We start from the raw sequence: 17542 nt of genomic DNA on the forward strand, positions 1-17542 counted from the left end.
GTGATTCTATATTCTCCAAAAACCATGATATGGAATTATATGGTAATTTCATATCATAATTTGAGATATTTTAATACAAAAATTGATCCACGAGTTTATATTTTGTTAAAACAATTCCACATTTATATCTACTAACCATTTATTTCATATGTGAATAAAATTTATAATCACATCATCACTTTTTAAAATTTATTATTCTCACCAACATATATTCACTTTAACTCACACCAACCGATTGTTAAAGTGATGAAATATTTTATGGTCTATGAGCGTGAAAATATAGTTGCGGATGATATTGACCAACAAATGACTCAAAGTAACTATGTTGGTTCGTTTTCTCGGTCACATGATTGAGAAATGCAAGTTCAACGTGAGGAAATTGTCCTACTATGTGGAAGGATTATATTAAAGACTAGTACACTACAATTTATATTCAATTTTTTTAAATCAAATTAAAGTTAGATGGAATAATTACTTAAGTGGAGAACAAATAGTTTTGTAATAATTTATTATGCGATTTATAAATTTTTATTTATTTGATAAGATTGAATAAACAATTGGGGCTATTTTAATAGATTTTTATGTTTATGAGAAAATATACAACACAAAAATTTTATATTGTATGTCCAAACAAAACTTTAATTTCATCTCATGATTTCATATTAATGATACCATATCATGATTCCATATCATGATACTATATCGCATGGCCAAACGAGCCCTCGGTATACAACTTTTTCAGTGCAAGTGTACACTGTCTAATAGCAGTTTTTTTCTTGCCCACTGTCTTCAAAACCATCACCTTGATGATCATAGACAACTATATATAAACACCCTTAATCACAATTAACAACCATCGTCAAAATACATAAGCTTAAATCAATTTTCTGCTAAAAATCACCATAATTTTGTTAAGAATTTAGAAATGGAGGGTAACAATGCAATCGGTTCCACGGCTCAGTCAGCTTCAGTTCCAGCGAGTTCGCCGTGTGGAGGTGGAACTTTGGGACGGCACTTGGCTCGGCGGCTTGTACAAATCGGCGTAAAGGACGTGTTTTCGGTTCCCGGCGACTTCAACTTGACGTTGCTGGATCATCTGATTGCCGAGCCGGAGCTGAATTTGATCGGCTGCTGTAACGAACTAAACGCTGGGTACGCCGCCGACGGGTACGCACGTGCGAAAGGGGTGGGAGCATGTGTAGTGACATTCACTGTAGGAGGGCTGAGTGTGCTTAATGCTATTGCTGGGGCATACAGTGAGAATTTGCCTGTGATTTGTATTGTTGGAGGGCCGAATTCGAATGACTATGGTACCAACAGAATTTTGCATCATACTATTGGCCTACCAGATTTTAGCCAGGAACTTAGATGCTTTCAAACTGTTACTTGCTCTCAGGTATTTCCTGTATTTGCTCCTGTACCTTGTGCTGCAATTGTGCGCTTTATTTATGACAATTGCTCTTACTTCATTCATCACATGTATTATGTGCGTAATTCTTGATTAGAGAATAACTACTAGTTTAGTTCTTCCACATTGATTTAGGTAATTGCGTTGGACTAAATTGTATGTGTCATTATGTTTATGTATGTTCAACGAAAGTGATCAAGTTGGTATAATGTAACAGGCAGTGGTGAATAACTTGGATGATGCACATGAATTGATTGATACTGCAATTTCAACTGCTCTAAAGGAGAGCAAGCCAGTTTACATTAGCATAGGTTGTAATTTGCCTGGGATCTCTCACCCAACATTTGCTAGAGAACCTGTTCCTTTCTATCTTGCTCCAAAGTATGTTCTTCCCTGTTCCTTTATTTACGTATATTTTCCATTTCCTGAATCCACCATGATTCTTTTAACCATTTTAGTGGAAGGATCTATGGCCACATTAGGCTTTTGTCTTAAGAGGGAAATGCATTTGGAAATTGCAGGGTCAGCAATCAACTAGGATTAGAAGCAGCTGTTGAAGCAGCAGCAGAGTTCTTGAACAAGTCTGTGAAACCGGTTATTGTGGGAGGTCCCAAAGTAAGAGTGGCAAAAGCACAAAAGGCCTTTGTGGAACTTGCTGATGCCTGTGGCTATCCGTTGGCAGTAATGCCATCTGGCAAGGGACTGGTACCAGAGCACCACCCTAGTTTCATTGGGACATACTGGGGAGCAGTGAGTTCTAGTTTTTGTGGGGAGATTGTTGAATCTGCGGATGCTTATGTCTTTGTTGGCCCCATATTCAATGACTACAGCTCTGTTGGATACTCATTGCTGATTAAAAAAGAGAAGTTGATTGTTGTTGAACCTAATCGTGTGACTATTGGAAATGGCCCCTCCTTTGGTTGGGTTTTCATGACTGATTTCTTAAGTGCATTGGCCAAAAAGCTGAAGAAGAATACCACTGCTTTGGAAAATCACCATCGTATTTATGTCCCTCCGGGTGTTGCCTTGAAACGCGAGAAGGATGAACTTCTTCGAGTCAATATACTCTTCAAGCACATTCAGGTATATATGAATTGTGATTAACACAGAACACTTTGTAAAAAAGAACTGAGAATTACATGACACTTGATACAACAGAATAAAAAGAGGAATTCTTACAGTCCCTGCTGGTTTTAATTTGTTCACTTTGCTTTATCCTTCACAGGAAATGCTAAGCGGTAACACTGCAGTGATTGCAGAGACCGGCGACTCATGGTTCAATTGTCAGAAGCTAAATCTTCCTGAAAATTGCGGGTATGCTTGACTCTAACTTTATTCTAAACCCTGCTTATGAGGAGTAGCATCGAAAGTATTAATGGAAGAACAAGACAACTTGACAACATATCAATCTCAATAACAGTTCAGGAAGTCTGATTGTAGCTATATTAAGATAAAGTTCTATTCAAATACTTGCAGGTTTGAATTCCAGATGCAGTATGGATCCATTGGCTGGTCAGTTGGTGCCACTCTCGGTTATGCTCAGGCTGCTAAAGATAAACGTATCATTGCCTGCATTGGTGATGGAAGCTTCCAGGTCAGTTGCTCATATTGGTTGTGAACTTAATGATTATACTCTCAACTGTTCTCATTTTTTGCTGCTCAAGACTCATTAGCATACTTAGTTTTTCTTAAAGTGAATTATGAGAAACATAATTGAGAAAGCTAAAACTCTTTTTGGCAACATAGGTTACTGCTCAAGATATATCAACCATGATAAGATGTGCACAAAAGAACATTATATTTCTCATCAACAACGGAGGTTATACCATTGAAGTAGAGATTCATGATGGCCCATATAATGTGATTAAGAACTGGGACTACACTGGTCTTGTGAATGCTATCCATAATGGTGAAGGCAAATGTTGGACTGCAAAGGTCAGTATTTATGAACACATTGTAACATTTTCTCCCACTATGCGATTCGAAAATTGTCAATGTGACATGCACCTATACAGAAATTGATGAGATATTTCATTGCAGGTAAAGACGGAGGAGGACCTAACCAAGGCAATAGCAACAGCGACAAGCACACACAAGGACTCCTTGTGTTTCATTGAAGTCTTTGTGCACAAGGATGATACTAGCAAAGAGCTTTTGGAATGGGGATCACGTGTTTCTGCAGCTAATAGCCGTCCTCCTAATCCTCAGTAGCGATCTATCGTTGTCCAAAATAAGAGACCAGGAAAAGGCTAGAGAATTTTAATGTTTTCCCTTAGTTATAGTTATGTCCTGCTTTTGTATTCTATAACTTAGAAGTGTCATCGTCCATAAAATGTACCAAATGTCTCTATTATCAATAATAATATTGTTGATCACTTTTCATTTCTCACGTGGCTGCAACCTTTTTATGTTCAAATTAGGTAAATATCCCAACCAAGCTTGTAAAATAATTGCCAGAAAATCATACGCTACATTGATGATTTTGGTACATATGCTGGGAACCACTTTATTATAATGGCCCTTGAAATTAAAGTACCTCCTTTTTTTTTCAACTTTAGAAATTAAGTAGCCACATGAATGATAAGCCGCTTTTCTATCACCCATCAATGCTGAGCGGAAAGACACACATGAAACCCCACGGGGTCACTACATATGTCACAGGTTTAATCGAACATAGATAAAACCTGCTGACACTGTTGCATTGCTTATGGCATATATAACTTTATTCGTAAAGAAAAGATAATTATAGGTAAAACGATATGAATAGTAATAATGGACATGCTATAATAGCTTAATCACACTAGCTAACTGCATAAAAAAAATTAAGTTGTTAATGCATATAACTTAAATCTATTAGTTACTATATATTATGAATAATAATTAATGATGACATATGAGTCTTTGACCATCTAGAATGACTTCCTCACTTTATGTTGCTATATTTCCCTAATTATGTTTCCAATGCCATATGGGTAACACAGAGCTCCGACCTTTTTGTTCCTTTTACCCACCCCTCGAACCTAAAATTGGAACAAGTGAATGTACTAATTAGGTTTTATGAAAGGGACTTATATAAGAATTGGCATCTAAATGAGACTGACAATTGGGAATTGAATGCATCCAAATGGTAACACAAATTTGATTGAAACAGATCAGTAGGAGGGCAGTACTGTGAGCTGCTTTTAATTGAATGCCTTTGCTGCCAATAGAACTGACAAGTATCAGTAGAGTAGCATTAACAATCTAGACTTTTATGAATATGACACTTGTGATGTACCTAAGTTACAATCACTGCTTCTAGATCCTGTGTACTAACTGAAAATAGCCAAATTTTTGAAAAAACCCAACTTTCTTTTATCCCTTTAATTTGATTCTTTGATTGCTACAACACCAAATATACATGACACCATTTTCGTAATTCGCATCTTGGTCTTTCTTTCATTAATTCAAAGAATCTTCTTCCTCTTGCCCTTAGCTCTCTCTAAACTATTCATCTAGTCGTTTGGTTGGAGGGATTAGGTGGGTTATCCCAATTTAGAATTAGAAATTTAAAATTTGGTTGGAAGTATTAATCAAAATTGGTCTTAGAATTAGGACTATAGTCTAGAATACTTATATCTCATATAGTGTATAATATGAGATAAGTTATCGTCCTAGTTTTAATCGCACAATTATAATTTTGGGATATCCTGGTTCCAAACAAAACACACCCTTGCTATGTTTCTTTTTCGTCACCCCCTCCAAATTGAGATTATGAATCTTTTGATGAGGAGCTGATCATCCAATTAAGGAGGCAAAATTACAAGAATAATAATTTTACAGAAACTTAAAAATAATAATAACATAAGAAATTCTGCATTACATCCACTCAACAAAGGTTTCAGCTTCTGAGAAAAGTGAAGAAGATTCTGAAAAGAAATGCTAGTCTTGAATCTTGATAATGCAGAGGCAGTGGGTCAAGAAGCAGAAAAAAATGTTGCCTGCTCCTCTTCCCCTTGAATTCTTGAAGCACTAGAAGTTAGTCCTGAGAAACCATCATTGGCAAATCCATATGAAAGGGTCTCAAGTTGTGTGCTTAATGGATCACTCATTAGAGGGAAGAAACTGGACTGAAGGGGTTCCCTGTGAGAAAACACCTGATTTTGACTTAAAACTGATGGGAAATGATTAACTGAAGTGGTGGTTAAGAAGCTGCCTTGATGATGATGATGATTACCAGATGATAGGATTGTGTCATCTTGTAAAGACTGGAAATTGAGAAAATGCCCATGTGGGTAGCTCTGTAACTCACTTAAAAATGGAATCTTGAAACCATCAGATGATGAAAACAAGTTAAAATTCTGAATTGGGTTGTCATAATTCACCTCTTGCTGGTTGTCTTGAACTCCATATTCAGAATTGGGAACACCTCTGTTTTCTTGGCTAAATCTTGGACTCTGTTCTTGATCAAATGAAAACTGCATTTTTTTGGGATTAAGTTTAGTACAGTGAAAATTATTAGGGAACTCACCAAGAGCATCAATTGCAGCTTTAGCTTCTTTAATCAGCCAATCAATAGCCTTACTTGGACGGTCATAGCCAAGCCTATCTTGCACATCATAGAACTGAATTGCAGTGTTTGGTGAAAGCCTAACTCGTCGATCCTTCGGACCTTTTGCAGTTGATACCTTACTGTGCCTGTCTTTCCTTCCTGTGGCTCGAATAATTCGGCCTCCATGGCCTTCTATAACATCTGTTTTAGCTCTCTTTGGCCTCATTCTTCTTGTCCCTTTGTTCAATTCTTGTTCACATACTGTGAAATTAGCCCATTTTGCTGGCTTTTTGCAGAGTGACTGTGGCATCTGCTGGTTTTGGTAGTGATTTTGAAGGTTTCTAATGCCATTTTCTTGAAAAACTTCCTCTTCCTCCTCCTCCTCCTCCTCTGATCCATCTTGTTCATCTGATAGTTGAAACTGATGATTCATTGAAGGATTCAGATTGGAAGTAAGTAATCTATCTCCACCTTCCTCGATCTCTTCCACCTTTTATCTTTTTAGTGTTGGCACTTGGCAAATGGCAAATGGCAAATGGCAATGGCAGCTTTAATAATAAAGTCACTGTGACTTTGGGCCCTTAAAGAATAGCTTTACATAAGATAATTGTAAGGTTGTATGTTGTAACCAGTAAGTACTAAGTCCAAAAGGATTCATGCAAAATTTCATGGAAATTTAACAGGCTTTCGGTGCAGATCAGAATTAGTAGAGTCCAAAATAGGTACCAGAAATCGGGTAGGAAACAAAAACAATTGTAAAGAGTGTGAGCAAAAGCAAGTACAAATACACAAGTATAGTAGAGCATATAGGACTTTCAGGTGTGTGCCCTAGTTTGGTTAAATTTATATCCCCATCATATATGCAGATAAATTATACATAACAACAAAAATATTGAGTAAGTGAAAATGAAGAGAGACCATTTTACTTCATGCATGTACCTAGAGGAAAAAAAGATAACACTAGTACATTTGGTACATTCCTCACTCATAATTAAACAAGAGACTTTAACTTAAAAAGAGTTTGAAATTAATTGGGTAAAGACTAAAGTAATGTTTATCTGTTTGTATATAAAGGTTGCACCTTTAGTAAAAACATTCACTATTATTTACCCTTCATCATTTACAACATCCCCTATTTGGCTATTTTTATCGTGTAAAATAACATTAGTATGTGTCGATTTCAATATGATTATTGTTCTAACGTGTCAGTTTAATAGAATTCACAATGTTATGTCTAGAACTTACGTATGTAAAAAATATTGCAAAAATCACACTCTCAACTCAGAGATCGCGTTATCTGAATATGAATATACCATCCTCCAATTCGGATTTAAAAAAAAAAAGATTGAAGGAATCCTTCTTAACAAGTTTACAACTATACCTATTCTTTAATTTCCTGTCTTGTGCCTACCTTAACCTCTCACCCTAAATAATTGATTGTCCAATGTCCCAACAAGGTAAAAAGCCAACTCATTTACTCTTTGAAATTCACATCGATCTCACTTTTTTAATGACATCCATACATCCCCTCAGTACAAATAGTTATTACTACTGTTGTTTAGTTACTTTATTAACCTGCTTGATCGCCAGAAAATACTGGACTGAAATTAATTAATTACCAAGATTAAAGCATCCGTTGTTTACAGTAGTAAATCCATGAGAGTAGGTTACTGAAATTCTGAAAAATGAATGTGACCCTCTACCCCCGCTTTATTTCTTGAGGTTTTGCATGTTGTGGCAGAGTCAGATTTTTTTTAAAAAAAAATAGTTGAAGAATATTACAATTAGGAATTAAACCTATAATATAAAGTTATTTTTTGTACCCTTCACCACTTTACATAAAGTTTCTTCTTGTGCATGAATTTTCTTTTATTTATATAATATGTGCAGTATACTTTAAACCTCCTTTGTACTAATATCGTAGTTAGAAAAATACGCAAGTACTATGGGCCTATTGCTTCAATTCAATTTGTACAATGGTTCTGGTCTATTATTCAGGGTTGTGGTGTACTGCTCTGATCTGTGGCTTTACTTTATATCCCTAATTAGATAGTACTTTCTCCGCAAGAATGACATATTTTCTTAGTTAGTCTGTTTAAAAAAGAATGATCCTTACACTTCATAATTTTAATTTAGGACATCAATCATTTCCATGTGCTCAAGACCACAAAATTAAAGAGCATTTTGGTACATATGATATAACTTTAATTTAAGATCATAATATTCACAAAATTGAAAAGTCTTTTATTTTTTTTATAAATTTCATATCAAGTCAAACTAGATCATTTTTTTTTAAAAAAACAAAGGAAGTAGGTGGTCGACCCGTTTAGTTTGAGGGCCCTCCTGGGCTCCAGGAACAAGAACAAATTGCATGCGTGCATGTGCATGGTCTTTTCTTATCAACTGTAGTACTGTATATTATATCACGTGAATCCCTTCAGATCCTCCCTTTTCATGCTCTAATTTTATCATTCACTACTCTACCATGTGATGAATACCTTTTTCTTCTTTTTCTTTTTAAAGAGTTTGATTTTTTAAACTGTCACTCAAATAATAATTATTATTTTAAAAAGTCATTTTTTTTATTGAAGATAATTGAATCAAGAAGATATGTGTTTTTATAGGATAATAGAATAACTGTTAATGGAGTGATTACCAAAAATTCAAACGTATTTTAAGTTGAGGCCTAGTCTTATATATAGCGTGTATGCATAATGATTGATAACCAATGTATTTTTTGTAAAAGAAATAACTGAATAGGGTACCACTAACCCCTTGTTACGTTGGCTGATTAAACCTGATATAAAAAAAAATAAAAACGGTTAAATGCCACCGGCTTCCCGGAAAAAAATATTTGTAATAATGACATGCAAACTATTGAAGAAGGACAAAAAGACTACATCGGTGATTAATGAGATAAGTGAACTCTTTATAAAACTTGGACAAGTCTTCTCTCTTTGAGCTAGCTTAAAAAAATAAGGGAAAAAGGACAAATATACCTCTGAACTATTGTAAATGGTATGCAGATACCCTCCATCATACTTTTGGGACATTGATGCCTCTGTCGTTTAAAAACTAGAGCATATATACTCTTTATACTAACGGACATACACGTGTCATAATCTTATCCATCGACTCGACGGATAAGATTGCACCACGTGTCCCTATTTAGTCTTCCGCCCTTAGAGTGAAGGGTATATATGCTCTAGCTTTTGGACGGCAGGAGCACCAATGTCTCAAAAGTATAATGGAGGGTATATGCATACTATTTATGATAGTTCGGAAGTATATATGTCTTTTTTTCCAAAAAATAATTATAAGGCTAGTAGGGCTAACCACGCGACCTTAAGAAATTTTTGCAATCCCTTTATCATCAGACTAAACCTTTAACTTGTGTTACTAGGTGTCAATACTTGTTTATATTTTTATTAAATTAAAATTTAACCTTTATGTAATTTTTCGGCGAATGTATATTGGTTCGATGCTCCTTGAGCAAGGGTGGCTCCCCCCCTGGTGCTACTCACGTTTCATGTTTCATAAGAATACAAAGAAGTACTAATTTGGAGCTTTGAAAATAAGAAGAATTTTCCCTATGAGAAGAAATTAAAGAAGAAAAACTATCTAAATTGTCTGTACGAAGACAAAGTGTAGCCATACAATTAATCTGTAATCGTCATATAAAAATGCTACTTAGCTTAATTAGTCACAAATTACGCTTTTATAGATTTAGTTTTCTCTAATCTAATCCACTATTTCCTAAATCATTCATTTGTTACGGCCAATAAATAACTCTAGTCAGCCTATAAGCTGAAAAGGGTCTAAATAAAACTAAAACAAAAAGCTGCATAATTGACTTCAATTAGTTGAGTATTCATTAAGATATTTTATGTAGCTGTTATGTCTAATACTGCCCCTATTCCTTTTATTAAGGAGTATTTAGTTATTTTTATCTACTTTTTCCCCTCCACCACGTGATCTATATACATCTATGACTCAAAATGGTCAAATCAATAAATACTCCCTCCGTCCCTATTTACTTGTCCATATTTCCTTTTTTAGTTGTCCCTATTTAGTTGTCCATTTTGACAAATCAAGAAAAGACAACAAATTTTTTCCTATTATACCCTTATTTACACTTCTTGAAAATTGTAAAAGTGTATGTTATTTCCCTCCAATTTATTTCACTTTAATTCAAATAAGTGGTTTTAATTTTGAAGTGAAAAGTTGTCATAAGGGTAAAATTATAATTTCACTGTGCTAATCATTGTTGCCTTAATCTGTGTGCCATTTCTAAAGTGGACAACTAAAAAGGGACGGAGGGAGTATAAGATAATGTTTTTGATACACACACTTACCACTTAATTTCGGTTAAGAATAATTTTTCACTGTTAAAATTAAATTGTTTGATTTAGTGCATAAATAATCATCTGTAAAATATATATTTAATAACTTTCTCTACATTAACTTTAAGCCAAACTATATAGGATATATTCATAGGCGGAATGACCTGGGAGGCTCCTATACTTGGCTCCGTTTGTCACATGGATCCTTCTACTCACGACTTTGTCAACTGAACCCTCGAACCCACTGAAACACAATATTTTAAACCCATCTAACCGTTGATCAAGTGTACGTGACAACTTAATAGTTGAACCGGAACAAACACGTGCTTTCACGCGTTAAAGGAGCATAGACATAAAATTTTAGACTAAAAACAATTATAAGAAAAAGAAAAAAAGAAAATAAATAAATAAATATAAAGTTTGTCATTTTTTTGTTATTTCTCCCAATTTCTTTTCTCTGTCTACCCACCTGTTCTTCACCCCACCCGTTCTTCCCCAACCCAATTCCCATTTCTCTCACTTTCAGAAATCCTTTTCAGAGGTAATTGCTTCAATGTTTGTAAGATCAAATTATACGGAGATAAGCTATTGGGGAAATGGGGGAGCCGGGGAGGGGTAATTTTCAGGTGGTGAAGTGAAAGATTCGGTGATTTTGGAGAGTAAAGAGTGATTGTTGGATGTCTTTGTGAAATTAGGTGAAGTGTGTTGTGTAAAATTATACGAAGATGTTAAAGCATATTAAGATATTTTAATGTGGTTCGTTGGTAATAGAAAAGTAGTGTGGTTCGTCCACAATGGAGGAAACGGATTCACGGTGCTTCAAGTGGGGGACGGAGACGTTGGTCAAAAAATTATGACAAAATTATGAATGATGAAAATTTGGAGAAGAACGGTGGTTTATAATTATTTAAGGTAGTGTTTAAGGTAAGGATGCAAGATTGCAATGATGTTTCTGGTGTATAAAATGGAGGAGAGTAGTCAAAGATAGGGGCGGTGAAGGAGAAACATAATGAAAAAGAAGAAGAAATTAATTTTTTAAAATAAAGTAAAAATAAATGATGTGTCATTAAAAATGTGGATGATGACATGTTATTTTTACTGTGTATTTGAAGTGCACGCGAAGCCAAAAGGGTTTAAAATGTTGAGTTTCAGTGAGTTCAAGGATTCAATTGACAAAATCGTGAGTAGAAAGATCCATGTGACAAACAGAGCCAAGTATATGAGTTATCATATATAAACTATAGTAGTGCCATATAAAAAGTGTCTCCGTGCCTGTGCTATTAGGGAAAAAAAGACGGAAAATAAAAGGAAACAAGGGAAATAATTAATTCTCATATTTAAGTTGGTTCATATCTTTTTAGGCATGCATATAAAGGTTAACTAGATGAATTAGAAACAGAATTCAGAACCCACGCCGTATTTCAGTTGCTTCATTTTATCTTTTTAGGCATGCATTTTCTTTTGAATTTTCAAGTATTTGTAAGGTCCGGCCCATTACTTTTTCATCATCTTTTACATGTATTTAATGTCCATAAAGTGAAACTGTTGAGTCCGATTTCAAAATGGATACTTTCTAGACACAATGGACTTTGTGTACAAAAAAGTGTCCGTTTTGATGCCGAACTGATGGCAGAAGAGTACATTTGAGTTTCCGTTCCTCATTGAACCTATGTCTCTCAGGTTATAACAATACCATCAAATAAAGCAGGCAGGGTATGCAGAGTTTATTGCTATATGGTACTCATTAAATTAAACGATAAATAGATAAGAGGAACAGAATGTTCTGAGCACGCCAAGCTATAATATAAATTCTCTTGAATGAGATGTGATATCTATACACATGTTAACCTATGAATAACTTATCATCTCAGATAAACATATGAAGAGAAGAATTTGAAAAAATAAAGAACATGATAGACAAACTCTCAGTCCGGTGATTATAACTTACAAGTTTTTTTTTCACCTTCATCATCAGCAATATGCATAACCCGAAATGTCTAGGCTTCAACGTCTTATATTTTCAGTTAGCTTCGATTACCACCTCTTGTTTTTCAGTGCTGACCTCCTTAACTTTGCTGCTCACCTTTTGTGCTGCTACTTCATTGGACTTTTTAGCTTTCATAGTGCCTTTCCCATTGAGAGAAGTTAATATAACAGAAACTGGTGTTTTCTTTATCGGGCTTGTAATACTTTTAGTGTTCTTGCTTGCTTTAACGTTGACTTTCTTTGGACTTGCATGAACAAGAACTCGGCTTTCCCATGGTCGAGCAGCAACCCAGCGATCCTTCCAGCTCCAGCCCCAATTAGCTTTGCTCATTTCATTATTTCCAGATCCAAAAACTGGGTTGGAATTGGCCCTCCACTGTAACATAATATTTCAGTAGGAACTCTTGTTCTGAAATTGCTCTGTAAAAAGGCTAAACATTGTCATTCAGTTTAATACCTGATGAGAAAAGGCATAGGCCATAGCTCGTTCCCGTTTAATAGCTGCTTCTTCTCTCTGGTGAATCCTTGTTAGAATAACTTCCATTGTTTCAGGGCCACCACTCCATTCTATCTGTCAGCCGTTCACTCATGTTAGAGAGAAATAATATAGCTAGGTAGGACACTAAATTGCACCATGGCCAACATTAGGCAAACACAACCAGAGGAAAGCAATATAAATATGGGTTTGTGGAAGTTTTTAGTTTGGCGTCTACTTTATACTTTTTGCTCGAGAGAACAACTACTACACCTTAGTCCCAAATAGAGCATCATTCATAATCTTTGTCAAGTGAGAAGGCATCATAAGACAGAAACTGGCATGAGCTCCTATGACTGGAATGCAAAAAAGATAAACAGAATGCAGTTTAAGCATGGAGTTTGTCGAAAGTTCTAGCATGAGAAGTTTATAGCTTGATTTCTGTTAAAGCAAAGGCATAAGATTATGAGGGTTTAGTATCATGAATTCTACTCATATGAAAGAAAATGCTGCAAACTGGAGCTTTCATTTTGATACAGTGAGTTTGGATATCTGAATTCTACTAATGAAATTCCACGCATTGCTTCTAATAGTAGAAATTTATTTTTATCTATCTTGCCACCAAAGAGGAATCTTCTCTAGTGGATCATTTACATAGGGTTAACAGAAATGAAAATTTAGTTGAATGATCAAGGCAAGAAAATCTCTTGATAGCAGAAAGAGAAAGCAAATACTGATTTGAAAGCTTCAAAGACCGGGGAGAAAAGCTAGTAGGATAACAATTAGTGGGCATAAGAATGTCACCAACTAACCTCTATATTTTGAAGCTTTGTCTCTAGCTTCACTTGATTCTCGTGCTTCTTCCGCTTAAGATGTCCTTCCATCACCATGTGGACACGACGAGCTCTTATCTCATTTTGCATGGTGTTCCATGAACCGATATAGTTCAAAGCTGATGAAGCTTGTTTTTTCACTGAAGGACGTTGTGTCAGGGACTGTAACCTTGTATTTCCTTTCAATCGACGTAATGTTTTCCTAGCCTGCAAACAGAGAGAACTCTATTCAACCTAAAGAGAAGAGTTGAAGCACTTTCTTTGAAACGCTCATCTGACATCATCAGTTCCCTTTTTACTAAATATATATCAATAAGCCACACTGGAAGGTACAGGAATTTTCAGTTCAATTAATATTAAAGGATTTCACAAGTTAAAGGAGTGATCTAACAATTGCAGTGGCATTGCAGAAAAGATACTGAAACCATTATGCTGGATACGATCCCTCTCCTTTTTCTGGGTAACTGCAATCCTGCTTCATAGCATTATACAAATGATTTGATGGGAAATGTTTACTAATCATCTTCTGTCACAATTATAACAAAAGATAGCCTTTTTCCATGCCATGAAATAAGACACCAGTAAATTTACCAGAATTTTCCAAAGTAAAGATAAATTGCGTGTGAGCATTGAACAATTAGGATGTTTCAGATAGATAAAAAATGATAAAATGCTATGTGCTTCTTTAATTGGTTAGTGTCTTAAATTTGGGAGTGTATGTCTGACAATGAGGACAGTAGACAACACAGAAGGTTTATATCACTGCAATATCTGAGTTTCAAGAGAAGTTATCAGAAGAAAAAGTCACTCAAGAAATATTTAGTCGCGACAAGAATAAATCACAAAAACAACTATTTTAGAATAAATCATTAGAAATAATAGTTGAGTAATATGCTTTTACCACATAAGCGCGGACTGCTGTCTGAATCTTAATAGCTGCTCTGTCCTCAATAGGCATTCCCAGTTCCCTCTGATTCTTGATCAAGGCACCATTTGTTATTTTAGAAGGCTCTTTCTGCAGGGGATTATCCCCTTTGCATCCATTAGACTTTTTGTTTGCTGATGTTCCCTGTCTCAAACTAAAAATATGAATCCAGTTGATCTTATAAAGTACTGGTGATTCCGAAATTCATAATAAAAATATGGAAGGAATGGGTTGTCATGGACTAATGAGACAAATATGACAGCTTACCTTTATTTTTTTCGATCTACCATCCTTAGCTTTTCTCATACCGATTACATTCTTCAGCCAGTCTGCAGAACCCATTGCAGGTGCTTGTTATATATTACTCAGCTGCAGCTCACAACAAATGGAACATGGAACGGTATTAGTTATGAAAATATCCAGAGTGAATGTTAATTATTTTACATATGCCAGGCTCTTCTATTCATTTGCATCATTGGGTGAAATGTGTAGTGGGTATTTCAAATGGTTGCATTATCCATGAAAATGTTCTTTCAACTGATCAAATTGACAGCAAGAAGCCGTTTACCCATAAAAAAGAATAAGAGAAGTAACACTACATAACAGATAAAGAATGAAGCACACAAAAGACAATGGCCTACAAGTTTAATTGTCGGAAATTTCACACTGTCTAACAGATGATTAAATTAATTTATATTGGATTTCTGTTTCCTTTAAAGACTTGATGATAGTCTTTTAAAGATAGTCTTTTAAATGTATCTGAGTTACTTTACAGGCAGCACCAAATTCTTAATCGTTTTCTCACTGGTGGTCTGCACGGAGGTGAGAAATTTGGTTGACTACAACTCTAGAAGGACAATGTGCGATCATTACTTCCTGAAATCAGTTCATTATATTTGTGAATACATTACATTTAAATCTTTAGGTGAACTACGACTATCTAAGGTAAGTATCTGGATTAAACTCTGCCAAGATTAGGTGATGTTACCATAACAAGATATATATAAGTGCTTACAAATACTCAATGCACTATTGAACTGCAAGTGGAATAACGAAATACAGATAGTCAGAAAGTGAGAATGAAATAATGGTGCCCTGGGCCAAAAAAGCAATTCCCATATACTCACATACGCATTCAAACGACTTGTTAAAAGAAGTTCACACAGCCTAGCCGCTTGACTACATCAAGAATTACTTATTATTACAAAAAAAAACTTCATCTGAGAAACGAAATACACAGTTCTCCGAGAATTTCCAATTGATATACATTTTCATTTACAGATCATTGATCAAGCCACCAATTAATAACCTCACACCTTCCTGCCACCACCAGAAAATTATCTATACATTTTACATAATTTACTGCTGAAACACTAGGCACTGCTTAATAAAACTCTTATGTAAACAACTAGTTTGGATCTGCTTATGCTAGTTATTATGAAGCATAATTGCATGATCCAAAAGATTAACCCTGACAATTTATCACAATTTCCGACCATGCACAACTTTTTCAATGAACAAAATGCCGCGTCAGTTAACACCCTAAGCGCACGAGCTTCGGTCAAACTGCTATTACTGTAAAGATCCACTATACTGGCTACACCTGCTTAGTGTAGTCAGAATAAGAATGAACTTGCAAAGACATTTACTTTAAATTAGTCATTCTATATAGCCAATTATGAATGAAGAGCAACAGGAAGTCACCTAGAGAAAATGAAACAATTCAAATACACATAGCTTTTTACCTATTCATGATCTAGGTATGGATACAACTGATCTATAATTCATCCACTTATGCTATAGTAGTGTACAAGAGAAAAGCTCAATAATTTACCAACAACAACATACCCAGTGGAATCCTACAAGTGGGGTCTGAGGAGGACAGAGAGTACGCAGACCTTACTATTACCTCGTGGAGGTAGAGAGGTTGTTTCCAAAAGAACCCTTGGCTCAATAATTTACAAAAATCATCTTAATTTCAATTTGGACTCTCAATCTACAAGTCCATATCATCTCCTAATTTGACTTCTAGTACCAAATTGTAATATCTTTAAACACATTTAGTCACAGAAACAATATGAATGAACCAAAAATCAATCAAGATGACATCTTTTGATTGCTTTTTCCCAATAAGCAGACAGAATCTAATATCTTTCTGAAATTTCAAGAAAATAAAGAGCACCCATAATCATATTTCCACCATAGACTAAGAAGAACAAATAAAAATGTAAACTTGAAACACAGAACAGAGTAAGCAAAAATTGTTGCTACAAGAAAGCATACCAGAGAAAAAACCCTTCACTTGTAAGCTGTTTCTAGCAAATGGGTATTTCCAAAATGCAAAGTAAAAACAGAATAAAAAGAGGAAAAACAAGTGATGACAGAGTAGTGATGGCAGTGGGGAAAAAATAGGATGAGTAGAAGAGAAGAAATACTTGAGAAAGATGACATCAAAAGAAATAAAAAAACAAAAGGTTGGTACAATTTGATTGTTTTTGTGTGTAATATTGATATTTTGGCATGGCCCCATAACACAAAGTAGTTGAGTATATTTTCTAAAAGAAGTTGAATCAGATGTACATTTGTTGGATTAAAAAGGAGCAATAAATGATACTCTGTTTAAAATTGGATTAGAATAATGGAGCTGTCTGTTCTAAATCAAAGGAATCCCAATCAAGATTATTTGTTCTTTAGTCAATAAACTGCTGCTGTAGGGACAGCACAACAACCATAGTCCTCATCCTTATTAGCACTAAAATATAGGCAATCGTTTATGGCATAGTTTGTTTGGCATTCTTTAAAGATTAAAAAAAAAACTCCAAACTGGCATAGAAGGTGACTTTATTTCACAATACTCGAAGTTTTGAATTAAGGAAAAAGAGCTACTTACCACACCATAACCAGACTCAGACCTATATATGTATTTAAGAAGTTTACTAAATATATATAAATAATCTAGTAACATTAATCATTATGATGTTAACTTGAGATTATTGTAGAAACACATAAACTTTAATTTTGAATCCGATTTTAACCAGAAC

At 34.9% G+C, this 17542-nt stretch overlaps 3 protein-coding genes across 3 annotated transcripts; 1 reads left to right on the forward strand and 2 right to left on the reverse strand.

The window, feature by feature from the left end:
* The first annotated feature begins 740 nt into the window (after positions 1-740).
* Positions 741-3801, forward strand: LOC125848903 (pyruvate decarboxylase 1). Its single transcript, XM_049528867.1, has 7 exons — positions 741-1396; positions 1626-1789; positions 1930-2491; positions 2634-2722; positions 2885-3002; positions 3155-3343; positions 3449-3801. Exons 1-7 carry the CDS (start codon positions 926-928, stop codon positions 3617-3619), a joined length of 1764 nt encoding a protein of 587 aa, XP_049384824.1. The 5' UTR covers positions 741-925; the 3' UTR covers positions 3620-3801.
* Positions 3802-5168: 1367 nt separating this feature from the next.
* On the reverse strand, positions 5169-6442 carry LOC125847977 (transcription factor TCP4-like). The gene has a single exon (XM_049527748.1). The coding sequence runs from the start codon at positions 6370-6372 to the stop codon at positions 5365-5367; it is 1008 nt and encodes a 335-aa protein (XP_049383705.1). The 5' UTR covers positions 6373-6442; the 3' UTR covers positions 5169-5364.
* A 5640-nt stretch (positions 6443-12082) lies between these two features.
* On the reverse strand, positions 12083-16954 carry LOC125848030 (protein IQ-DOMAIN 9-like). Its single transcript, XM_049527809.1, has 6 exons — positions 16785-16954; positions 14769-14870; positions 14478-14645; positions 13556-13783; positions 12726-12839; positions 12083-12644 (listed from the first exon to the last, which is right to left on the reverse strand). The coding sequence occupies exons 2-6, from the start codon at positions 14841-14843 to the stop codon at positions 12303-12305; spliced, it is 927 nt and encodes a 308-aa protein (XP_049383766.1). The 5' UTR covers positions 14844-14870; positions 16785-16954; the 3' UTR covers positions 12083-12302.
* Positions 16955-17542: the final 588 nt, after the last annotated feature.

This window comes from Solanum stenotomum, chromosome 12 (assembly GCF_019186545.1).
Source record: "Solanum stenotomum isolate F172 chromosome 12, ASM1918654v1, whole genome shotgun sequence".
Taxonomy (NCBI): domain Eukaryota; kingdom Viridiplantae; phylum Streptophyta; class Magnoliopsida; order Solanales; family Solanaceae; genus Solanum; species Solanum stenotomum.